Source organism: Meriones unguiculatus, chromosome 20 (assembly GCF_030254825.1).
Source record: "Meriones unguiculatus strain TT.TT164.6M chromosome 20, Bangor_MerUng_6.1, whole genome shotgun sequence".
NCBI classification, from domain to species: domain Eukaryota; kingdom Metazoa; phylum Chordata; class Mammalia; order Rodentia; family Muridae; genus Meriones; species Meriones unguiculatus.
The window spans coordinates 47333152-47359498 of NC_083367.1; the positions used below are offsets into that span (position 1 = coordinate 47333152).

At 46.8% G+C, this 26347-nt stretch overlaps 1 protein-coding gene across 1 annotated transcript in view; it reads left to right on the forward strand.

The window, feature by feature from the left end:
- The window catches only part of Scml4 (Scm polycomb group protein like 4), an 89181-nt gene that overhangs the window by 32773 nt on the left and 30061 nt on the right, over positions 1-26347 (forward strand). The window contains exons 2-4 of the mRNA XM_021644376.2: positions 12423-12644; positions 21491-21620; positions 23691-23891. Coding sequence (XP_021500051.2) covers positions 12489-12644; positions 21491-21620; positions 23691-23891 — 487 coding nt within the window. The 5' untranslated portion in view covers positions 12423-12488. The remainder of the gene's footprint in view (positions 1-12422; positions 12645-21490; positions 21621-23690; positions 23892-26347) is intronic.

Below are 26347 nucleotides of genomic sequence, written 5' to 3' on the forward strand. Positions count from 1 at the left end.
GCTGAGCCCCTTCACAGGTTTCAGCTACTCTACTCCCATGGCTTTGGTGTTGTGTGGACTGGAAATCACAGTGCCACGCTTCAGGCGAAGCTGAGTGTCACCACACTCTTGGATGTATCCTTCTTTCTTGGGAAATGGACTGAAATGGTCTTGCCTGCTAGCTATCTTTGGAGGTGCTTCAAAGTGATAGGAATATAGTTCTTTGCAGAAAGAGAAGAAAAAAAATTGTGTGTGTTTGTGTGTGTGTGTGTGTGTGAAGAACAGTAATTCATATCCCACAGGGCCCAATTATTATGCAGGGCTCTCATGTATCCTAGGGGTAGACTGGCAGCACAGACCTGGCAAGACCTGGTGCCCTTGCTTGCCAGCTCAGGACAGTGCTCGCCAGCTGCTCTGCCACCCCACTCACCACCCGTCAAAGGCAGCTCCCGTGGCTGTTGCAATGGAAGATGAGTCCAACTATAAACACAGAGAATCAAAATCAGCTTCAAAACAACTTGCTAATGCCGCGGTTGTCTCCGCTGCTGATGTTGGCTTTCCTCATTGGTGGAGAGGCATCGGCACCGGTTGCAGCACCACGCTGTTCCTGTTGCTTGTTACTGACGGCTTCATGCAGCTCATGTGGGTCCCGGGGTGGTGGGTCATCCAGGGCAAACCCCTAGGTGCTACATCACATTCTATAGCTCAAAAGAAGTGTCCGAGATACCAAGAAACCTTGATGTTTTCCAAAGTGTAGCTCAGGAAGACATCATAGTCGCACATCTCTGGACTTCAGAATAAACAGTTGTGTGCCTGAAAGCCTGTGAAACGTGGGCATTTGAAAGGTTGCCAATAAAAGTTGTCTTTATTCCTAGCCAGCTCTCCTGTGGCTGTGGCAAGCACCGTGACCAAAGGAAAGGGTCTATTTGGCTTATGCTTCTTTATCATAGGGAAGTCAGGATGGGAACTCAAGGCGGAAACCCAGAGGCAGGGACTGAATCAGAGGCCGTGGAGGGAATCCTGCTTGCTGGCTTGCTTAGCCTGTTTTTTCACACAACCCAGCGACGGTACCACCAACAGTGGGAGGGGCCTTCCTTCCTCAACTAGCAATCAAGAAAATGCCCTACAGGCATGGCCACAAACTAATCTGATGGAGGCGATTCCATGGTAAGGGAAGAGGGTCCCTCTTCTGGGGTGTGTCAAGGTGACAACCAATATTAACTATCGGTATCCTTGTGAAATCCACATGCTCTGAAAGCTGAGGAATAGATCCCCAGATTTGGGGAGTTACGGCCAGTATTATTTTGTTGTTTTGTCCAGGACTCTCTCTCTAACACACACACACACACACACACACACACACACACACACACACACACCCCACCTTGAAAAAAAAGCTTGCTCTGGGAGCTTGAAGGAAGAACAACCCAAACACCAAACCGCAAGCACTTTCTCAAAACTAAACATTAAATATAAATAGAGAACAAAACAGGAAACAGTGGCTTGCTGAAAAAAAAAAAAAAAAAAAAAAAAAAACAACAAAAAACCGAGAAATACCACAGCAGCCCCGGGAACAGCCTTTCCCTGCCCTAAACGAGAGGTTCAGAGATGTAGCAACCGAGAAGTCCCCAGCAGCTGTGAGCTTAGCAGACAAGTGCCTTTCCAATGGTGCTGCCGGCATCTGCTCTTCAGCAATCACTAACAGTATCTGCATCGACTCTGGCTACTGTAGACTCGGACTAAGCCACGGGAGCATCCTGTGAATTGCTGGGTTATCTTCTACCATTTCAGCTTTCGGAGATAAAAGAAGATGGCAGGGTTTGGGGGTAGGTCAGGTTTCCCTTTAATGTTCTACCTGCAACATTGCCAGTTTGATGAATTCTGTCCAGGGCTGCCCTAGGGGAGAGCTGACGGGGCTCGTGTACAGAGCTCTGGGGTTGGGTCTGAGCTCTGGCTACTGATGGGTGCTGTTCTCCAGGTCTCTCTCTGGGCCTCGGCTCCTCTTCTGAGCTAGGTCCAAAGGTGGTAGCACTTGCCTCAGAACCATGTAAAAACTGACAGAGATGAAGTGGGTGAAATTTGGCAGGCCTATTTTGGAAACATAAGAATGCCATGTCTTGCTGGGGCAGTCTTCTCATTGGGAAGTGGTTATTTGTTTTTATTTTTAAATTGTGCATGAGTTTTTTTTGTTTTTGTTTTGTTTTTGTTTTTAATGCACATGGGTGTGTGTGCATTCCTTGGGGGATGGGGGGAAGATTGGGGGTCTGAGGACAACTTTGTGGAGTTGGTTCTCTCCTTCCACCTTTGTGAAGGTTCTAGAACTCAGGCTCTCGGGATGTATGGAAAAAGCTTTTACCCAGTAAGTCATGTAGCTGGCCCAAGAAAATGGTATTGAAGCCATCTCAGATGGAGTTCTGAGCCTGGGACCGCTACTAACAGACAGTAAACAAATGGCCAAGCTGGAACTTCAGTGCTGGGGAGTGGAGGAGTCCTGGATGAGGGGCATCACCAGATCACTGTTAAATCATTTGGTGAGCATTTGCTAATTCTCGGAGATGTGCGGATATTCATCTCCCTGGAAATGGAGCCAGATGTGCACAGCACCTAGATGGCAAAGGGATCATAGCTAGTTCAAAGCCAGACTGGTCTATAAAGCAAATGCTAGGCTAATCAGAGATACGGAACAAGATCCTGTCTCAAAAGTCCAAACTAAACCAGCAAAGACATGGAGCTCACGCACCTCAAAAGAGACAGACACAGACGCAAGTAAGAGGCATAGCACACTGGTGCCATGAGGGAAGGAGTTCAGTTACAGCATAGACAAGGAACTGGGAATAAATTTTTCTGTCTGAGGAGCAAGTGTTAGAGGCAGAGCTGTGGGAAAAAGAGTTCCTCACATTCACTCCCAAGACAGCTCCCGAGGGTGGCTCCTTCTCATCCAGCCAAGGGTCAGGAGGACACTGATGCCTGCTGGAGAAGGAGGAGAAGGTGAGCAAAGGTTAAATAACATACTTAGACAAAACTGGAAGGGACTGACCCCAAGTCACAGCCCCTGAGATCCGCTGTGTCTCAGTTCTAACCTTGGCTTCTCGTTCTGCCTTTGGTTCAGATGGGCATGTAATCCCAAGAAGGCAGACTATCCAGCTTCCAAATGCTCCAGGGCCAGGGGCACAGGGAGCACCAGGCAGGGAGCATTCAGGAAGGGCAAGGTGGAGTGGAGCTGGTGGGCCAGGGGTCCTGCAGGCTGGGACCATCAGGATTCTTTGGTCCCATCTCAGAACTGTTCCTTTATGTCACACATGGTCATCTCTTCCCCCTTCTGCGTGTTCACCTCCCAAAGGCAAGGGCACAGGCTCCAGCAAGGTACCTCCAGTGACATCCAATGTCTCCACTAAGCCATGTGGAGACATAGGATGTGAGGTTTGGCTGTTGCTAACCTATTGGAAGAATTCTGGCCCTATAACACTCTCTCAACCTCCCTCCACGCAGCATAAGGCTGGAGGCTTGTGAGGAACCGCTCCAATGTCCTTGGCCACTCCCTTCCTAAGCACCCTTGGGACTGTCCCTAGACACCTGGAGGCAGAAGCCTTCCGCCTCAGTCTGTCTTAGGTCACTGATACAGGCTGCAAGAGCAGTTCGGCGGCATCACCCCAGTCCTGCCAAGTCCCGCCAAGTGGCCCCTTTGTTTCTGTGTCGTTCTGTGAGTCAAAGAACCCGGGGACTGGGGGGCTCTGCTTGTTTTCACAGTGTGAGCCTGAATCGTTCATTTAACGATGCATGAGCCTGGGTGCAAATACAAAATCCGCACTTTGTCTTTACCAGCACATCTGTCAGCATCGCTTGACTTCCACCAGGCCCTAGCACCGAGCCTGATGTGTTATCAGTGCCCACGGAGATAGGCGTGGTCTGCCATCTGACTCACTAGGATCGGTAGGCTTCCTGGCTAGTGTGGACGCACACATACTGGGAGTGTAAGAGATTCATGAGTGTAACACTCACCCACACGCTGTCCCATGATTTGCAGTCTTTTCAGGGGACAGAGCCCCTTCCCCCACTGACCTTGCCCACACCAGTGTGTTTGGCCCTGGCAGTCGACAGCCGTGGAGGTCAGAGGCACTCTCTCCTTTAGATAACACTTGTTATCTATACCCACAGCATCTAAGTTGGAAAACAACGTGGAGAGGAAAGTCTCTCTCTCCACCCCCTGGGCCCCCAGTTTCCCTCCTTATCCAAGAGACAAGAGACAATAAGCAAGAGACAGTAGCCACCATTGTAAGAAGGCCTCCAGACACACTTTACACATCTGTAAGTCTACACGGTAACCCCTTCCCCCCGTCCAGAAAGGACACATTCCAAGAACCCCAGTGACGCCTGAAACTTCAGGTAGTGTTATTATATGTACAGTGTTTTTATTTTAAACACACACACCTATGATGCAGCTGAATGTCTAGGTTCAGCATGGTAGGAGAGCAACAACAACAACAAAAAATAACCAACAATAACATACGATATGGTACATGCCGTCACAAAAGTCATGTGACTGTGATCTTTCTCTCAAAGTATTTTAGCCCCTCGTTGTATTTAGTGAAATTTTCAGACTGTAGGTAACTGATTTCCCCCACAGCAAAACCATAGCCAGGCAGGGAGGGAGCCTAGCCTTCAGGGATGTGTGCCTGTGCATGCATCTATGTGTGTCTTCCTTGGCCATCATCTGAGAGCACACTGCCATGCCACTATGTAAATTTCAACATTGATCTTGAAGACCACCTCTCCTCTTTTTTTGCCTATGAGTTTGGGAAGCACGGATCTCTTCCCCGTTAGGTCCCCTATTAAGACCCATGAGCTTGCTCATGGGTAGATCTACAGCTGTGGCAAGAGAGAGGCATACTCAAGCCTTTGAAATGACAGAGACAGAACATTTTCAAAGGAGCCTCCCTTCCAAGGTTCCACTCAGCCTCATCATTAAGGACCTGACTAAGGCGGGTACATGCTGTCATTTTCACAGATGTCTTCAGAGAAGTGTCTTCTGTATTTAAAACAATGAGTATTTAATTAGAGGGGCATGGCCACATGGTGATGAGAAAGCCAAAACAGGAGGCTGGGTCTTCAGCCATAGTCCATGTTGTGACCACTTCTTGCAAGAGGCAGAGGACCTGTCAGTCAGCAGAGGTCAGGACCCTGGAGCCAGACAGGAGGAAGTTGCTGGTAGAGAGTTAGCAAAGCGGGGGGTGGGATGGGGGGCTACATCTCCTGGCTTCCTCATCCCACACCCACCTTCCAAGCTCGGGCCATCACCGTCTAGAGAGTAAGCCCAGACAGCAGCTACTGTCACTGGAACCGAGAGATAAGGTGTGGGCAGGCAGCTAGCTCCCTTTTGTAAGGAACGTGGTGGAGAGCTTCAGGCGCAGGCTAGCACCGGAGATATCCAGACGGTTGTCCTTTGTGAGGAAGTCACTTGAAGTGTAAGACTAGCAATGGTGGGCTGTTGAAATTAAAAGGAGCAGGCACCCTAGGGGTGGGGGAGGCAAGGCCGGACACTCATGGGCCTTACACCGCCTTCCCTTACCTCAGACTCATCTTCTGAGGAACAAGTCTAGGCCAATAGGCCCTGAAGACAGGGCTAGTTGTAAGGAAGTTCCTGGGCTGGCCAAGGAGCTAGAAGGAGAGCTAGGGTGCAACTGAGCACTGCCCAACCAGTAAACTCTTAGCACCTGTATGGCTCATCTGTCTCCCACATTTCCAGCTACTCTGGTGTTTTCAAACCCTACTGCATCCATTTGCTCTTCTTGCTTTAGGATGATGTCTTTCCTACCTTCCCCTGACACAGAAGACTTTGGCTCTCTATGACCCTGGCTGCTCTACCATTCACCGCTGGGGTGGGGGAGTTCCCAGCATCAGGATGGAGAGTAGGTTAGGCTAAAGGTGGATGAGTTTGGTCACTTCTCCAGTTCTCCCTACTGAGCACAGGGCCCATCAGAAGGATCCAGGGCATCTGCGGCCTAGCCTCGCCGGCAGCAGAGTGAGAGTGCTGTTTCTGTGGGCGAGGAGGCACCATGGTCCCTATTTCCTAAACATATCTAGAAGCATCATGCCCTACAGGTGCAAGCAACAAGCCAGCACCTTTCAGTTCCTCTAAAGCTGTCCAAAGGCGCATCACTTTTCACTGTTTGAGCCCTTTTTCTCCTTGGTTAGGTTCTGGGGACCAGCGCTGGCCAGTTCCTTCTGCTCTGGGTTCAGTTCCTGATTGTGCAGGATGAGATTTTGCAGGCTTCCTCACAACACGTCACACTGACCCTCCTCTCTTCAGACTCTAGAGACAAGTGTGTATAGAAGCATCTACTCAGTGGAACAAAAAGCTACAAAGAAGCTCTCCCACATTTAATGAGACCAACTAAAACAAGCCAGATTTTATTCTGTTCACCTTTCAATTATATTAAGGTAACTACAGTAATATCTGGGCACAGCTTCTCTAAGACTTCTGCGTGTTGAAAACAACCTATTGGTGCACGAGTAATGTATCCTGGTTGCTATGTTACTACTGTCAGTGCTGAGACACACATCATTGCATCATTCTTCTTTGCCTGTTAGTAACGCTCCCCATACCCTTAAGACCATCCTTGTTCCTGCACTATCCATACTGTCAGCTAATCCAGACTCTTCTCTGTTCCCAGAATATGAAATCAGTTGTCTCTAAGGACTCCTGATTTTATTTATACATATTTTATTTATTTATCCTATAAATAAAATATGGAGAACAATATTACAAAGTAAAATTTTAATGCTAGGAATGGATAGTATTGGCTTGGGCTTCTCTTAGCTAAATTTTGTCAGAACTGGGCAAAGGGTGTGTTGAAAGGACTTCTGTTCTCTATTTAATAGGCACTATTATTGTCCTCTTTTCTTTAATAAACTATTTAGTTTATTTTTAATTATGTGTGTGTGGCCGTGTGCACTTGAGTGTGTTGAGCTACCTCTCCAGTCCTTCTTGCCCCATTCTTAACACATTAAGTTGTCTCCATCGTCTGTTTATCTAACTTTTTTTTTTTCAGCGCTGAATGTCAACCCCAGGGCTTGGTACATTCTATACCAGCATCCTTTTGCTGAGCTACGTCTTCATCCCAGTGTATAGGGTTTGTATGATCTTTTATATTGAACACACTCCTGTTCAAATAGCTTTGTTCTGCTCACACTTTAAAAATACAGAGGCACACTTCCAGGTGAGAGGGCTGTACTCCTCGATGAACAATGCCTCCATTGCACAGGTGCCAAGGGCACTGGGCAGGTGCAATGCTGAGCCAGATGCTGAAGAGCAGAGTAAGGTGTGGACCATGGGCTCTGGCCTCCGGGAATGCACAGACATCACTTGTGTGCAGCAAGCAATGAGGAAGCTGTGAGGATCATCATTAATCAGTACTTGAGAATACTATTAGACAGTGAGGGAGGATGGAGTTGACAGGCCAGCGCAGGAGAGGAAATCTCTCTGAAGCCTGAGCTTTTCGGCCATCTTTCAGCATGGCTGAATTCAGATAGGTGCCTACAGGAGCCTTTATCATTGGAAATCACCTCAAAGCCTGAGAGCCATTAGGGCCTTAGGTGTCTATAGGCTGCATGTGAAAGATGCTGGGTCACAGTGAATTCATCCTGGAGCCCAGAGCAAGGTGAGACAGGATTACCGTAATGTTTTCAAAGGCTACTGAAAAATACCTTTACACTGAGGCCAGGAACCCATTCCCTGTACTTGACAGAGGGAAATAATTAAGAATCCAGCAGAGACATGAGTTCCTCTACCTGCTGCCTCTGGTACTTTTAGAAACAACAGGAAGCCGTGGATCCTTCTCCTTGTCTAATTTATCCACCTTCTCCTTACACACACCCCAAATATCCCTGCCCAACCCATCAGCCTGGGTACTTTTGTCTAGGGAAGTCCTAGCTCTGACATCATATTATGACTCTCCTGTTCCCACTTCTAACTCTACTAGCAGAACTGATTTCTTCTATTCCTGATGCTCTAGCTTATGCTGTCTATTTTTCAATATTATTATACTGTTTCTCTAGTCTGATTTTCTATAGGTGGTCATTATCATAGAATCTTTCTGTTCCCTCTTCTAGAATGTTCCCCAGGTCTTGAAGGAGTTGATAGAGATACCTCATTTAGGACTGGCTACTCAACTGACTGTCTCTACTTCTCAGCACTTTGGCCAGTTGTAAGACTCCGAATTAACCCACTATAAAAAAGGACTTCTCTGACCAAGGCTCAGGGTGGAAAGCCATTAACAATATTGGGGGTTCCAGCTGTGGACCCTGCTTTACTACAAGATGGCCCGTCCTGCAGGTCTGTCACCGGAGATCCTGAATGGGGGAGTGGGAATGAAAAAGGGCGAGAGAAATGAAGACCAAGACAGTATCTCTGATCAAAGTCTCCGTTTATTTGAATTTTCCATACAACTATATAGGCAGGGCGGAAGGAATGTAATTGCCTTTGGCAGGGTTACTAAGTGACTAGAAATCACAGGATGGCCCACCAAGATGTGCTAATAATGGTTGTTTGGGAAGTTCCTCAGAAGTGTTACTTAGAAAGATTCGAGGGAGAGGAGGATTTAAGGTATTTCAGGAAGATGATCTTATCGAAAGCCCCAGATCAGCCAGGAATGCACTATTGTATCCGAGCGGTAGGCCGGTCAAGCCAGACACCAAAATTCAGGGGGCAGCAAGGTGCCAGAAGGTCCCCGACAACAAGATAACCTTCTAGTTAAAATATGCGTAGTGAAATAGTGGTATGACTGTTAGGGGGACCAATTATTTCCTGGTTGTATCTGAGGCCTGCTCCACAGGGGGACTATGTATCTGATACTATAACACTGGTCAAAAGCCTATGGCTGAATAGATCACAGGTCCTAGCGGGAAACCCACTACTATTGTTTTGCTAAATGGACATACAGTCAAAAGACCTTCTAAGTACTTACACTTACATCAAATAGACTAAGTTGCTCTCGGCCTTGGTTAAGGCAACTTCTTTTGGCTGCTCTTGTTTGGAATCTTAAAACAGTGCTCGGTGGAGTTCAGTGTCTCAAGATAGAGCATCACTAGAAAACCAAGAAAATGAAAGGCTGTTTAAAAAGGGAAGATATCTGAAAGGGCTCCCAGAGAATGAGACTCATCCAGAAATTGTTTATTTTTCTCTTCATATATTTGTCTCTGATTCAAAATTTCAAACAATGAAAAATGGCACAAAAAGGAAGTAAAAACCATATTTCAGTTTATTTCTTCCCAAGGACGACCACCCCCAGCCTTTTGAGGTTTTTCTTTCTAGACCCTGCCTAATTTATAAAGCAGTGCCATTCCCACATGAAGCCGCACAAACACTCTAAGAAGTACCCTGCAGAGCTCTCACACTGCCAAAGGCTGGGGCTTCTGTGGAAGGCAGGAAGTGGGAGGCAGCGTCCTGCAATGCGTGGTTTTTCCTCATCAAGAATTGGGAGGTGGAATATCAGGGGAAAAGATACGAGTTGAACAGATAGTTGTTGTTGTTGTTTTAATAAATAGGAAATGTTGTTATATGTAACAATTTAAGAAAAGTAAAGTTTAACTTAAAAATGTCAAAGACTCTTTTTAGGTTTACTTACATTTGAAACTTTGTTGTTAACTCATTGTTCGAAACTTGATTTTCTTTTTAAAAAATTGTATTTTATTTATTTATTAAATATGTGTGTACCTGTGTGTGTGTGTGTATGTGTGTGTGTGTGTGTATCTGTGTGTGTGCTTGTGCACAGGCTCAGGCCTGCGTGTGTACAGTGTAGAGGCTGGAAATTAACCTCTGTGTTGTTTCTTAGATGCTGTCCACCTTAGTTTTGAGACAGGGTCTGTGACTGGGACCTGAGGCTCACTAGTTAGGTTAGGCTGGCAGGCCAGTGAGCCAACCCAACAGATCCACCTGTTTCTGCATCCCCAGTGCTAGGATACAAGCACGGCTACCACCCCTGCCTTTTTCCACTGTGCCAAGGATGGAACCCGATCCTCACCTCGCCAAATGAACACTGTATCGACAGGGCTTTCTCCTCAGACCCAAAGCAAGTTTTTCTCTTGCTTCCCTTTGGACATGGATGCTGCTAGACACATTGTTAATCTCCACACTAAAGGCAAAGTAGGAGCATGCCAAACACAACTGTAATCCCAGCACACAGGAGACTAACACAGAAGGGATGCGAGTTCAAGGGCAGCTTGGGCTGCATAGCAAGACCTTGTCTCTTTGAAACCAAAAATAAACAAAGAAAAATAAGATTTAAAAAATAAAGACAAAGTGGAAAGGTGCAGAAATACACCGTACGATAAAAAAAACAACAACAACAAAAAACCTTGTTTCTAAAATCTTTTAACTCATAATAAAGAAGCAGAAATTTGATAATAATAGGTCAAAATGAGACCAACTATCACCCAATAAGATCTTATTAAGTTTTGTTGATCCATCAGCGCTTTTGGCCTCCTCTGTGCCAGTGAACCTCTGGGGTGTTTGCTGGTCGAGGAGCATAAATGTCAAGACCAGAGAGATAGGTTTTTATGCTATAAATTCCTATACAGTAATCGCAATTCATGTATCCAGCTACAAAATGTGTCATTACCTTATGCTAAGCATGAATTTGAAAAGATGTGTCCTATGGAACTTTGATTTGTTTGAAATACTATAGGGCCACCCTAATTGCAGTAATGTTGTTATGTAAAACAATCAGTGATGTGGGATACTTTTCTTCAATACACAGAAACAAAGAAAATGGATATTTTAACAGGCTGCAAATTATCTTATTTTTATTTTATCTGTAACTATGGGTGCATATATGTGCCCGGGTGGGGATTTATGTTTGTGAGAAGCCAGAAGAGGCCTGGGGGGGCTTTAGGCATTTGTGAGCTGCCTGAGACTGGAATCTGGAACTGCGCCTGGGTCCACAGAAGAGCGCTGCCTCCTCTTGACCACGCAGCCACCTCTCCAGACAGGCTTGTTTCTTTATCCGAAACAGTCAACCCTGTATGAAATAAAACTATTTCTACAGTTGGAAGTGTGGCTCGCTGGTAAAGTGCTTGCTTAGGTATACAAGGCCATATGTTCAATCTGCCATGTTGAAAAAAAGTAGGAAGGAAGGAAAGAAAGAAAGGAAAGGAAAGGAAAGAAAGACAGCAATCCACCAAATGTGGTAATTCCAAAAACAAATCTCCCCCTATTTTTTTAAAAGAATTTCTAGTGTTTAACTTATTCTCTGAGTAAAGCCATCAATCTAGTCCCTGAGTTGCTGCCCCAACAAGGTTCTGGGGGTAGGGAAGATTCCCTCCTGAGCACCTGCTGCAGACTTCTCTTTAGAAGCCTCTCGTTCCCACTGTAAGGTTCCAGAAGGTTCCTCTACTCTCTAGAAGTGGATCGCATCTCCTAACTTTGACCCTGAGCTAAAGTCTAAAGCTTGGCCCCACTGGACACATTCCCGTCTCTGCCTGTGTATCTGACCTCTGAGATTCCAATTCCCAGGTTCTCTGGGTCGTGTTTAGCGAGTGGCCTCTTGCTGCAAGCTTTATGGAATCCTACCCATATTATGATTAATATTATCGGTGCTCTGCTAAGGTCATGGTAGTGTGCAGGGGGTTGTGTACAAAGGACCATAGTCCGCCATCTTTATCTAGGTGACCTTTCAGTGTGCTTCCTTCCATTTATTTTACCATGTACATGCCTGCATAATTGGGATGGTTGTTATGCATCACTTGTGTGAGGTTTCCTTCTCCCAGCATCATGTTATGCAAAATGTGTTGCTAAAGGCTTTCAACTAGTTGACAGTTTTAGTTTGTAGATGGATTAGCTATTCCCTTATGCATTGTTATTTGGGTTGTATCCATTTTATTTCTGCAATTTTAAACAACATTAAAATGAACAGTTTCTGCATGCAAACCCCTGTTCACATTTTGATTTAAGGATGCCATGGCTTTAATGAAATTGACTTGCATTGTTAAGTGTCTTTCAAGGGAAAAGGGAATGATGCCAAATTTGTAATTCAACCAAAGAAACAAGAGTAAATATGGGGAATGGATGTGTTCATGTAATACAATGGTATAAAACATAATATAACATAAAATAATATATGTTGATCTACTTAGCATTAAATGTTATTCATGTAGAAATGCCATGCATGGTATTTAGATACTATTGTGATACTATTTTATTAATCTAAAATTAAATTGAGACCTGAAAGCACACAGTTGCTGGTGACAATATGAGGTGTGTTTGGCTTCAGGAATCTGCTGTCTGCACCTAGCAGCACTGCAGCCTGGAGGCGCCTGGCTCTCTTACGTGCACCCTTGTCTTCCTCCTGTGTGTGGTGGGTGTGCACAGATCATCAAGTCAGATCTGTGCGCTTTGAACACCAAGCAGACATTTCTGGTTTTTTGTTTTGCTTTCTGTGTGGAACCAGTTCCCAGGACCTCCCTTGGCCGCGTGCAGTTTGCCTCTTCATTCAGTAAGACTGGCCCCAGCAGAGATGCAGACCCAGAGGGTCCCGGGGAGGAAGCGTGGCCGGCCTCCGCTGCACTCCACGCCGGCGCAGATGGCAGTCCATAACCTCTATTCTGCGTCTGCGGGCTCTGTACCGCCAGTGACAATCCCAAAGAAGAGAGGGCGGAAACCCAGGTACAAGGTATGCCTCCTCGTCTCCTTATCCCGGGCCACGTCAGGCTGGGGCACTGGGGGCTGGGGCACAGCTCTGCTGCCGACTGACCATGGAAGACAGAGGCCTGGGTAAACACAGGCTGAGAAACGAGTCTCTCAATGGAGCATGTGATGGGCAAGGTCTTATTGGACAACACAGCACATAATGCAGGCTTTTTTTTTTTAAGTGGAGAAAGCGAATAGCAGCAGACGGGGAAGCTGGAGGGCGAGCAGATTTGAGGGCCGTTGCTAAACACGTGTTATTAAGCTTGCATCTAAATGAGAGTGGCAGGCACGGAGCTGCCCCCTGCCTACTCTCACCAGGGTGGCGCTTGAAGCCGCCTCTCGAACTTACTCCTCCTCTGTTTGAGTGGAAGCAGCTGACATCGCCATGAGCGAGCCAGTGTCAAAAGATGTAGAAAAACTTCCGGATAGAGGCTTAGCATGGCCCTCCAGGGGTGTCAGTTATAGTCTCCCGCTTATAAAAGACGCTGATGTCAAGTTCGGCTGCGAAGAGGCAGCTCCATGGCAATGAGGGTCCCGGGAGCATCTTAAGAACTAGCAATACGGAGACGAGAGGCCGTGCGTGGGAAAAAGGCCTCATGATGTAACCTAAGTCCTACAACCCAGCCCAGTCGTCAGCCCCTGTGCTATGACAGATTGTAAGAGGGGTTGGCTACCTGAGGGAAAACAGAAGAGTACAATCAAGCTTGTTCTCTGCCAGCCTCCGGGCTTTAGAAGAAAGGCACCCGTAGTCGTCTTCCACCGATTTTTTTTTTCGTGAAATAAAAGCTGGTGTTTCCATCTTGAGACCTGAATTCTGCAACTAAAATGCAAATTGGCAATTAACTCTCAAGCATTAGGAAGATGTATGGAAATTCTTTCAGGTCAGCAGAAAGAGCTTGTGGAAGATGGGGTAATGAATTCAACCTTTGTCCCTCTCCCCCTTGGCAATCCTTCCAAATGCCAAAAAAAAAAAAAGCAAAAGCAGTTGTGGGGAAAGGCTGGTTATTCAGACTTTGGGGTCATTTGCTTCAGTTTTCCTAGCATTCTTTTGAGATTTCATTTACTTTTATTTTCTGTGTATGAGTGTTTGCTTGAATGTGTGTAGCAGGTGTGCGCAGTGCCTGGAGAGGCCAGAAGAGGGTGTTGAATACCCTGGGACAGGAGTAGCAGATGGTTGTGAGCCACTGGCTTCTGAGAATTGAGCTTGGGTCCTCTGCAAGATCAGCTAGTGCTCTTAATGGCTCCACCATCTTTCCAGTCCCTTACTTTTTTTTTTTTTTTTTTACTTATATGTGTGTGTGTGTGTGTGTGTGTGTGTGTGTGCCATCTTTCCGGCCCCTTATTTATTTTTTTAATTGTGTGTGTGCATGTGTGTGTGTGTCTGCATGTCTGTGTGTGGGTATGTACATGTGAGTACAGGTGCCCACAGAGGCTAGAGGCATTGGCTTCTCCTGATTTTTAGTTACTGGAGGTTGTGAGCTGTGTGAATGCTGGAACCAAGATTTGGGTCCATCTCACTAGCCCACAGGGTTATGGGTTTTTTAGTTAGTTAGTTTGTTTGTTTTAAATTTTTAAAGCTTTTCTTGATGAAAAGTAGTCTTCCGTCTTACTTTTTCTGACAGACATGGTGCTTACTCACTTATAAGCAGATATTAGCCATATAACACAGGATAACCAAACTACAATTCACAGACCCAAAGAAGCTGAGTAACAAGGAGGACCTGAGGGAGGATGCTTAAATCTCACTCAGAAGAGGAAATAGAATAGACAGCAGGAACGGTTGAAGAAAGGGAACAGGGTAAGAGAGGGAGCTCAGAGAGGAACGAGGGTGGAGCTCAGAGCCGGGGAGAGCAGGCTGGGAGGACAGAGGGCCTGCAGAGAAAAGAGAAACCAAGTGTGGGGACTTCTCTGTGACAAGCTGGAGACCTACGACAGGGCAGGCTTCTGAGAGGATATGGGGGTTGCTCTAGCTGAGACTCTTGCTAGCAGGGTTCATGGAGACTGAAGAGGGCACCCTCTAAATAGATTGGACTCCTAGTAGAGGGAGGGGAACACCCACCACCCACAGAAACTTATACCCCCAAATTTACCCTGCCTACAAGATATGCAGGGATAAAGGTAGAGCAGAGACTGAGGAAATATACAACCAGTGCCTGAGCCAACCTGAGACCCTCCCCATTGGAGAGTGCCAGCCCCTGACACTATTAATGATACTTTGCTATGACTGCAGACAGGAACCTAAGACTCCACCCAGAGCTGTTTAAAACAAATGTTGAGGCTCACAGCCAGACAGCTCATGGAGTCTTGTGGAAGAATGGGGTAAAGAAGAGAAGAATCCAGAGGGGACAGGAACTCCACAAAGGTTCCAAAAAAGCCTCTTTTGCCTGTGCCAATGCCAGCTTTAGAAACATGTATCTGGTCTCAGGAGCTGCCTGGAGACCTGTGCCTGCTCAGAGGCCTGTGCCATTGCTGGAGTCTGGGGCGGGAGCAGAGCAGGCTCTCCTTTTCACGGAGCCAGGGAGCAAGTCCAAATTCCAAGGAAACATAGTAAAAGCTTTGCTGACCTTCTTCCTGGTCCCCCGGGGGGCTGTGACCCAAGAGTAAATATTACCCACAGACAGTATGTCTTGGGCCAAGAAAAATGGCAATTCGCTTCATGGAATTTTTATTTTCCAAGTTTCCTCCCTCCTAAGAAGGAGTTTTTGGTGTCCCCAACACCCATGGGCACCTCAGAGTAGGACGCAGCTTAGGTTGGCTGGCACACAGACCCTGCACAAAGCCAGCGGGTCTGCTCCCTCACAGGGAATCCACCTCACGGGGTTGTTTTTTGTTTTGTTTTGGTCTATAGTTGGGAGAGCGAATGGGCAGTACCTCAGAACATTCACCCCAGACATAGGCCTTAAGCTTAGTGTCTTAGAAGAACACTTGCAAACCAGGTGCCAGTCTGTGTGACCCTGTCACCCATCAGTGATGACACAGGAAAAATAAGAAGTGCGTGAAAGTCTTCACTTAGAATACGTTCTCAGTTGGCAGAATAAAGTTGGTAACCCAGCCTCTCAGTTTTATTTTGGCGACACCCCATTTTGCCATTAATGACAGGACTCTAACTGTGGAAGAGCCAGTGAGTAAATCACACAGTCTCACTCTACTTACCAAATGGCCACTAATTTGGCAATTTTAACTATCTGGGACACAGTTGGGGGCCAGAACTTGTTTTTTTCTGTTTGTTGTTTTGTTTGTTTGTTTAAAAGCCTGACTAAGCAGGGTAGGATCTTACCTGTTCTGGCCTTAAAGGTCTTGTATTTTATTACTAAGAAAATGCTTCTTGGACTTGGCTACAGTGGCACAAGTTTGTATTACCAGCTGTGTGGAGGCAGGAGGATTCTTGGAGTCCATGAGTCTGAGATCAGTTTGGGCAAAACAGTAGGACCCTGTCTCAAATAAATAAATAAATAAATAGCCAAATAAATTTAAAAAAATTAAAATAGGAAATGGATTTGTTGGGGTGAGTGTGAAGGAGGAAGAGAAGGCAATAGGGGGTGAATAGGAGCAAAAGGCAGGGCAGATATGTATGAAACTGCTAAAGAACAAGTAAAAATTATTTGTAAAAGAAAGGAAAGGAAGGGCTTCCGTGCCCTTCATCAGAGCTGTTTATGCTTTCTGTAAACGCTCCTTGCAAGTTCAGGTCTAGCAGTTTCTACCCTTAGATACCAAGGGGAAGGCATTTGGAGAGGGGAAGACACTGAAAGGATAATGATAACTATTGCTACAGTCTGATAATTTATTAACACAATAAATACACTCCTATCAAATATCACAAAACAGCAGTATTCTAAGGACATGATCATAACAGTTATGTTGTTGAGATTTTTTTTTTCTGATAAATTCTGAGGCTGCCTCTTTCTTCTATGTGCTAGGCCTGGGCCAACTGATAACACATCCAGGGCTCTGTCAGTTCCCTCTGTATCTGCCTAGGCAGCAGCTCTCTCTGGCCAGAGAGTGACACAGGCATCTCTCTTCTGGACTTGAGCCTAGTTGACAGTAGGACATCCGACCGCTCCTGAGACTCAGGCTAACATGGCTGAGCTGCAGAAAAGGAAGGCTCACAGCGGAGGGCAGACATCAGTCCCCTGGAGTTCAGGGCTCATGCCCTATCCCGTGGCACCTGTGGCTGAGCCTCTTGCAGCCTTGGGCCTATTGCCATATTCCTGGGGCCTGTTCACTACTGGGCCTTGCGGCCCACTGTCGCTTTGGCAAAGGAGGCTGCTGACCTCTCAACACCACAGTTTCTAGAAAGAGCTACACTCTGCCATGCCAGATATTTTGAATATTTAAAATATTGAATAAATATTTCAAAAGGAATATTTATCTCTTGGTCAGGTCCTTAACTCAGAAACTACCAAGACCAGCAGCCACTTTTCCCTTATATTTCATGGCTAGGAAACACCTTGATCTTTGTAAGAAGCCGGGAGGAGGCTACGTGAAGCAAACCTGAGCTTCTGTCCTGTAAGTGCGCTGACTTTAATATCTTCAAGTAGTGGACCGCCATCCTGTTTGTCAAGGCTGTGAGCTAAAAGCCAGCTTTTGAAAACAAGCAAACAACAAGATTGTAATGATTTCTCTTGTGTCATTCACTATGTAACAGCAACAATGGGTGACATGCTTTGAAATTGAATCAGCATTTTAAAGTATGTTCTCTTCCCTTTTTTTCTTTTTGGGTGGGAGAATTTTACCAATTTTATTTCTAGACTTTTGTGTCTTTTTTTAAAATTTATTTATTATGTATACAATGTTGTGTCTGCATGTAGACCTGCATGCCAGAAGAGGGCACCAGATCTCATTGTAGATGGTTGTGAGCCACCATGTGGTTGCTGAGAATTAAACTCAGGACCTCTGGAAGAGCAGTCAGTGCTCTTAACCTCTGAGCCATCTCTCCAGCCCTCTCTTCGCTTTCTTAAGTCTGTAAACCGATACAGTAAACCCAGGCCTAACTTGTAACATTTACAAAGTTACAAGGTGAAAATGTCCCCAAGCTGTCAGCTCTGAGCCACTGACAAATGAAGCTGCCCATGGAGTGGACAAAGCTGCCCTGCAGTCCACCCTGAGCTGTACAGATGCAAAGTGAACGGGATTAGAGAGTGATGGTTCTGAGCACTTGTTCCTTTGTAAATCTACTCAATTCAACTGTAAATCTGTGCACTTCAAGCCTTGAACAACAGCAATGTTAACTTGTGTCAGTTTTTCATTGCTGTGGAAAGACACTCTGACCACTCTTATAAAGGAAAGCATCTAGTTGGGGCTGGCTTATAGCTCAGAGGTTTAGTCCATTACCCCAGTGGTGGGAAGCATAGTGGCATGCGGGCAAACATGGTGCTGCAGAGGTAGCTGAGAGTTTTGCCTCTGGAGCAGCAGGCAGCAGGAACAGAGATTGACACTGGGCCTGGCTTGAGCCTTTGAAACCTCAAAGCCCACTCCCCAGTGCACTACACACTTCTTCCAAAAGGCCGCACCTCCTAATAGTGCCACTCCCTATGAACCTATGGGGGCCGTTTTTATTCAAACCGCAACTATCAGCTTAGAGGTATCTCTGAAGACTGCATGTTTCTCATGAACTAGTGTGAGTCAGTTCCGGCACCCCCAGTTGCGGTTCTGCTGTGTGCTGGAATCACATGCCTGTGGTCACGTGTCCAGTGTCCCCTCTCTCAACAACAGGGTTCATCATTTTTACTCCATGGCTACTGAAGCGCAAAACTTGTCTCCCTCACCAGTTTCTGTAACCATGTACCAAGCATCCTTAGGCTCATGGACACATCTGGTTTCTGATCCCACGTCTTTCAGTCTAGGCATTTTGTCCCCTCGTCCCTGTCCCTCCCCTCTCTCTGTACCCGTAGGGCATAACATCATTCTTAATTGTTTTCTTCTTGGCTTCCTCGGTCAGGAGGAGATGAGATCTTTCTTCCCCACTCTAGGCAAGATAGCAGCGTGCATAATCTCTACAGTACTTGTAGTGCCTTCCCACTCTAGGAAAACTCTCAACTCGGAGCCTGAAGGATGTAACACCTTCACAGCTCTGAGAGGAGGCCTCCTACGCTGCAGCCCCAACCCCTGATTAGTTGAGGAGCTTTGGAGTCTGAGCTCTGATCCTTCTTTGTTTTTTCTTTCTTCTCTTCTTCCAGTGAGTAGACAGTCACAGCAGGCAATAAATCTTTTAAAAGAGGTTTATTGCAGGGATGAACTCAGGAGAGGAGAGATGAACCCAGGAAGGGCAGCCTCAGCTCCCAGGAGAAAACAGCAGGAGACTGGCAGACACAGCGTTTATATAGGAATTATTAGGGAATGGAGCTTTCTAGGGCAGGGGTTTCCAGAAGGTAGATTGGTGGAATTTCAAGTCCTGAGCTTGAGAGATTCAGGGATTGGTGGGCTTTCCTGTTCAGGGATTGGTCAGTTTTCTTGCTCGAGGATTGGTGGGTTTTAGTGGAAGGCTCAGGGATAATTCCGTTTTCCTGCCCAGGGATTGGTGGATTTTTGTCCAGACTTTTCACCTCAAATTTGCATAATCTTGGATGAGTCCTACTGAAAGGCTGGAGATGATGGTTACAGAGGTCTGGGGGAGGGGAGAAGGAGCTGGGCTGCTGGAGCTTCCTCAGGCAGGGGTCTGGCCACTTTTCTGCCTTGAGGGGTTATAAAGTCCAAAATTTACAAAGAGTGAAGGCAGTAGGCTGAAGCATGAAAGGCTGTCAGCATCATGGACAGCTCCCATAGCAGCGGCAGTAGGCATTCCGAGGCAGGAAAGATATCTGGTTCCCATGGCAGTCAGCTGAGGCAGGAAGAGTCACCATGGACAGCTCCCGATGAGCCGCTGACAGGAGCTGCCATTTTGTCTCCTACCTCCACAGCCCCTGAGGCAGGAAGGGGAACTGGTAGCAAGTCGCCTGAATCTCTGGTGGTCCACTGCTCAAGAGCTAAACATAGCTTTGGGATGATGCAGTGGGATGTCACAGCAGGGGGCGAGGGGGCAGCAGGGCTGGGGAGGGGCGTGTAATGGGCCACTTGGCTTCCCCGATTCCGCAAGCGGGGGGGGGGGGGCAGCAGGTCACCATGGCTTGGATGGCTTGGGGCGGCAGGCCACCTCAGCTCGTTTACAAATTTCCCAAAGTACACCTCCTCAGTTATTTCCTAGCTCCTTCCCTTCCTCATTGCCAGTACCAGCTTGTCTTATTCCTAACGTTCTGGAACACGTATTTTGTTATGCTCTTGCCTCTCCTGCCCCTTTACAGTACGAGCTTCATGAGAGTAATTTTTGGTTTGTTTTATTCCTGGTTGTATCACAAAACAGCTAGAGAAAGTCTGGCTTGAAACAGGATGATACCTATCTGTACAATGAGTACATGATTGAATATGGCCTAACGGTTATGATGATTTGAATGAGGATGGTCCCCACAGGCTCGTCTGTTTCAGTGCTTAGTCACCAGGAAGTGGATCTGTTTGGAAAGGATTAGGAAGTGTGGCCTTGTTAAAGAGGGTTTGGCCTATTGCAAGAGGTTTGCCACTGAGAGTGAGCTTTAAGGTTTCAAAGGCACGGGCTAGGGACAGTCTCCCTCTGTGTCTGTGGCCTGCATATCAGGATATAAGGCTCTCAGCTCCAGCAGCATGCCAGCCTGCTTCCTGCCATGGTAGTCATGGACTAACCCTCACAAACTGTGAAACAAGCCCTCAATGGAATGCTTTCTTTTATAAGAGCTGTCTTGGTTGTGGTGTCTTCTCAGAGTACTAGAACAGTGACTAAGACAATGGCATTCGGAACACCTTTCCATCACGATTATTAGTTCATCCTAAGAGTGTAGAAGAAAGTTAGGATATTAACAATGGAACACAATACCTTGCTGTTCAGAGCATGTCCATGGATCTGTAGAGTTGTCCTACCTGGGAGGGATGGGGGGAGCGGGAACAGTCATTAGGAATGCAGAATCCTACCCAAGAACTCAAAATCAAAATTTGGCATTTTTATGAGACCCACAAGAGGTTGTTTGAAAAGGTTGAAAAGCTTAGGAATTGAGCAATGGCTCTTGAACTGGGTCTACAGACTGAAAATCTTATAAACTCCTGATGCCCACTCTTATAAATTGACTTAATTCTGCTGGAGTAGGGTCCCCACATAAGTCACTGGTGAAAAGAAGAAGCTAATGACTTACTATACCTTCAACTTCTGTCTAGCCTCTGTCCCCATTTGCCCTCCCCCCACTACTGTCCATCACTCTGACCCAACCTAGTTTGAGGTGCAACTTGTCTTCACCAATTCCATTAGTGTAAATTTCATCTTCTCACGTGCAGTTTCAGGGGAGAGCTTCACAGTGGTGGCTGTCCATTCCTGTCCCCATCTAGACCATGTCTGATGGTCTGCTATAGGAAGTCAGCAACCTGGAGAGTGCCTGTGAGCTCAGCAGAGAGTGAGAAGAACATCATGGTCCTTCTCCTGGTGGATATAGGGAAGGCCCTGTCACTGGGATTCCACAGAGCACAGAGGTGTGGACACGGCACTGCTCTGCAGGCTGCATCCGATTTTCAGAGGGCTCGTGTGTTTTAAATGTTCCTATACCCACTGTGTGGTGCTGACATTTCCTGGGTAATGCCAATGGAAGGATACAGAGCTATCTTCTGAGTATAATCCAAACAAGAGTTTTGAACATGAACATGAGTTTCTTTCCCAAATCTGAGGAGTTGGAAGGTGGAGTAATGAAAGAGTAATGAGGGTTAGCAGGCATCGGGAAAGATGGGGCTGGTACAGAGAGCATTTCCAGATGTTGACTGATAAAACAGACTCTCCTGCAGATCAAGTCTCCAGTGCTCATGACTCCCTTGGCCCTGTCACCTCCACGGAGTACCCCGGAACCTGACCTCAGCTCCATTCCTCAGGATGCGGCCACCATCCCCAGCCTGGCGGTCCCACAGGCTCTCACAGGTACGTCAGTAGAATGGACTCCAAGGTAGCCATGGTCTTCCAGTATCAAGGTGTCCTTTCGTCCAATCATTATTTTATGAGTCTTAAGTTTCTCTGAGATATTCCACTGGGTGTGATGTCATATGCCTTTAATCCCAGAAGGCAGGTTCATCTCTGTAGACCAGCCTGGCCAACAGAGTGAGTTCTAGGACATCAAAAGGAAAGGAAAGGAAAGTCCTCCTTTAACATGCCCCTGAAACAGTGACCTCTGAGGTGAGAGGCTCATTTCATGGGAAGACAGACATTTTAGAGAGGCCATTGATATATGGAAATATATATGACCGCTGCTATCAACATTCAGTTTTACTTTATCCTTGTAAAAATTCTATTTCTTGGATCTGTGTTACACAGTCAACAATACTCGTGAGGCAGAACCTCAGCTTGCCACTGGTTGGGAAAGAAATAACGTTTCCTTCTTACTGTGGGGTTAGTTTTTCTCAAGAGGCAAGCTAGGAAAGTCTTCATTTGTTAAGGATTAGGCATCGAGAGCAGAGTAACTGGGCTTTTCTAAGCAGGTCGTGATAACATTATTGTTACTTTTAAATCTTCAAGCAGCCGGCCTGAAAGTAAGAAGACAGGATGCATGATATCAGAACAGTCTGGAGCCAGGCTGACCTGTTGGGCATTTGTTGTCAAATTACAGGTGAAATAGTTGTGGATGGGCACATATGCTGTCCTCTTAGATGGGCATGAAGTTGGACATGTGTCCGCTGATACTGAGCCTGCCAGCCAACCGTTACATTAATATTATTACAATCACATAAATATAATTGTTACTAGTCACATAGTAATAATTAATAATTAATTTCCCAGTCATCTCAGTAGAAACATTGTCTCTAGAAAAGAACTCATGGTGGTCCCCAAGACGCCTCAGTGGGAGAAGGTGCTTGCTGCCAAACTAGCTTGGTGAACTAAGTTCAATACCTGGGACTCACATGATAGAAAGTCAGATCAGACTCCCTCAAGGTGCTCTCTAATCTCCACACGTGTGCAACTGGTACACACACACACACACACACACACACACACACCCATGTGCGCACCCACACTACAATGTGAAAAAGGATTTGTGAGCTATTTATTTTCCCTTTTAATTGTAAGATTCATAAAACTTCCCCCTCCGTATGGTCTGCTGAAAATGAATTGAATATGGAAATCCAGTTTTAGGGCCATTCTGACAGTTTTCTGTAGATTCAGGTTATACAAATATGACACTCACCTATAAAATATACCCAATACAATAACACAGTCAAAATGTAAATGAACACAGTTTATGTTAGGAAGTTTATGGCGTGATATATTATCTTTAGGGTGTGAGGAATTTGGGGTTGAGAGGTGGCATTTGATGCTCTTGCAAAGGACTGGGGTTCAGTTCCCAGCACCCGCGTGGTGGTTCACATCTGTTTGTAACTCGGCTTCCAGAGAACATGACGCCAGGCCCCAGGGCCCTGCAGGCACATGGTACTCAGACATATGTATAGGCATACATACATATACACATGAATAAAAATATTAAACCTTCTAAGTGTGCAGTTGCTGGTGGGTTTTGACCATTATTTTATGAAGTTATAAACAGCAACCCCACTGGAACTTCATTCTACCTCTAGGACGATTAGTGTCACACCAGGTTTTTTTATTGGTGCAAATTCACAGAGAAATTAGCCAGCTTTCCTTGGATGAGGAGAGAGATTTTGTTGTGTACCTGCCCAAACAAAAATACCTTTTATGCACTGTTCATATGGGCCGTAATAATTGTCTTCAGAACAGTTTAACCCAGTGAGAGGGGATCTAACTCTTCCTCTGCCCACTGCCATCAGGTCACCTCCAAAGCAAGCTCAGGCAATGGCGAAGTGCAGCTTTTCAGTCATTTTATCTTCTTACACTGGAAGATCGGTCCTTTGCCTGCCCTTTACAGCTTTCCCACGGCCAGGGCCGGGTGCAGGCCTGAGGTGCCCCCGTCCGACGCTGCCGGCAGGCCTGGTGGACTTCCAATGCTAGACATCTCACAGCTGCTGTTCTCTGTGTCCGCAGTGTGCCTCTACATTAACAGGCAGGCTGACGCAGGGCCGTACCTGGAGAGGAGGAAGCTGCTGCAGCTTCCGGAGCGCCTGGGGCCTGAGCGGCCTGCCGCTGTCCTGCAGCAGGCGGTGCAGGCCTGCATCGACTGTGCCCACCAGCCCAGGCTGGTCTTCTCCCTTGTCAAGCAGGGCTACCGCGGCGAGCTGGTGTCAGGTAGGTTCTAGGGAGGTGGGAGGGGTCTCTCTCTGCAGCGGTACCGGCTGGGCTCCAGGGCCTCTGTCAACCAGTGAGCAGAGTGCATCCCACGGAACGACTTGAGAGACAGCTGCCAGACCTAGACAGCAAGACTGACCTCCAACACCGTACCTTTGCCTCCAAACATATCCACAAGGCAGCCCCAACCACAGTGGACTTTAAAATAAAATCATATTTATCTTTTGCCCTAAGTTCCCCATTGGCTTCTATGTCCAAGCAAAAGCTCACATCTTTACAAAAACCCACTGGCCTATGTGAAGTGCTTCTGGCTCCCTCTTAAAGCCCTGGGTCACTCCTCTCTTGTCCTATATTTAGGTCAGGCTAGATGACCTCCCGGATATTCTTCCTGCATGCTTCAACTGTCCTCTCACCTTGGGGCCTTTGCACTTGCTGTTCTGGAATATCTTACCCTAGTGGCCCATGCGACACGCTCCTGGAAATCCTTTCAGGTCTTTATTCAAATGCTCTCTCTTCTCCTGACCTTGATCTGAATGCCAGACCTTCTTCACTCTATTTCAACACTCACTGCCACGGAGGACGACGGGGAAAAATCTCACAATTTCAACCTATCTCGGGCGGGGGGCAGGTCTTTAAACAGGGTCACAGCTCTCTTTGGGGTTCAGCCCTGACCTGCCAGCTTCCAGAGGAACAGATTGGCCTGCAGAGGGGCAGAGGGCAAGAGTCCTGACTCTTTCAAGTCTTTTGCCTCTCTATCCCTCACTACACAGCTCAGGCCACTACCAGGACCACCAGGCTTTGCCTTGTTGAAGATATGTCGGAGAGCCAGGCTGTTGCCTTCTCTGGCTCAGCTTTGTGGCTGTGGCCTTAGCACCAAGAAAATAGCAGAAGAGTTCTTGGTAATAGACTGCAGGGTTAGCTAAGAAAGAGTCAGGGGAAGCAGCCATTGGCTTGCATGCCTGGAGTCCTAGAACTGCAGAGACGGAGGGAGGAGTTGTCTTGAGTTTGAGGCCAGTGTGCGCTACACAGAGAGTTCTGAGACATCTGTGCTACACAATGAGACACTGTCTCAAAAATGAAAGAAAGGAAAAAAAAGGGGAGGGGAGGAAAGGAAGAGGGGAGGAGGGAGAGAGGGGAGAAGAGGAAGAGGGAAGGAGGGGAGGCAGGAAGAGGGAAGGAAGGGAGGAAAGGAGGAGGGGAGGGAATTGGCCTGGTGTCTTGGAGAATGACATAGCATTGAACCAATGCCTCTTGGTTGAAGCCGCTAAGTATGGGGCAGCTTTTCCTGTTACAGTTGGAAATGGAGGTTCGACGAGGCTACAGGACAGCATCAATGTGGCCCAGAGAGAGGGGGGACTCAGGAGAGACAGCCAAGTGCCCACCCTACCTTTAGAAGCAGATCCTCGAGGCACTTCTCCACAAATACCCCACAACACAGCACACAGAAGTTGGTTATATATGGCAGAATCGGGGTGGAACCTGCAGGCTAGAGGAGGCCGCCTAAACGCTGAAGGGAGTGACATCACAGAGCCCCACAATCCCTCCCAGCATGCCTGTTATGCCTGGCCTTCTCCCGAAAGGGAGAATTTATGAACTCAGGCCTTCTACAGCCTCTGGAAAGAGATGGGATCTCTCCAGGCATGCGATCTCACAAATCCTCATAGAATACATATATGACTTAGTGGAGAGGCTGAGGTCCTGAGACCCTCCTACCTTCAGCCAGTTTCCACATCACTCAGCCTTTTTAAGACAGTGCCTATGCTAAGAGAAGATTTGCAAAGAATCGAATAAGCATGGTGACAGCTCTGTGGCTGTCTGCTGGATCAGAGCCACTTGAGTTTTAGATGAAAGGCGAGTGCCACGTAGAAGCCACATGAACTAAAAACAAAAACAAAAACAAAAAACAAAAAAACAAAAAACAAAACAAACAAAACAAACAAACAAACAAACAAACAAAACCCAGCCTCGGTCTCTCCCCAGCTTTCTCTTCTGTAACACGGGACAATAGCCTCCCGTCCCATCTTCACAGGCTGAGGTGAGAAAATGAGTGTCAAAGGCCTTACCAAATTAAAAAACGCTACATGTAAGAAATGGATGCTTTTGATGTCTGGCTATAATAAAAGCTAGCTATGGTAGCCCCCCCCCATCTGCCAACCTTCAGGGGATACAGTGCAGGTCAGCAGGCTGCCTGCTAGGAGTTGCTGTGGGTGAGCAAAACCTAGGTCAGCGCAGGGTGTCCTCCCTAAGGTGTCTTTGTGTGTCCCTCACACCAGAGCTGGTGTGCGGTTCTGAGACGCTGTGAGGCGAGAGACAGCACGGAGCCTTCTCAGAGCTTCAGGAAACTGATGCCGCTTCTAAGGTTGGTTTCTGTCTAGAACTGGAACCCTCTATAGAGAGGTTGGTTTAAAGACCCTTTTAAAAACTCTTGTCTTGAGGGCCTCTCATAAAATCCCCTA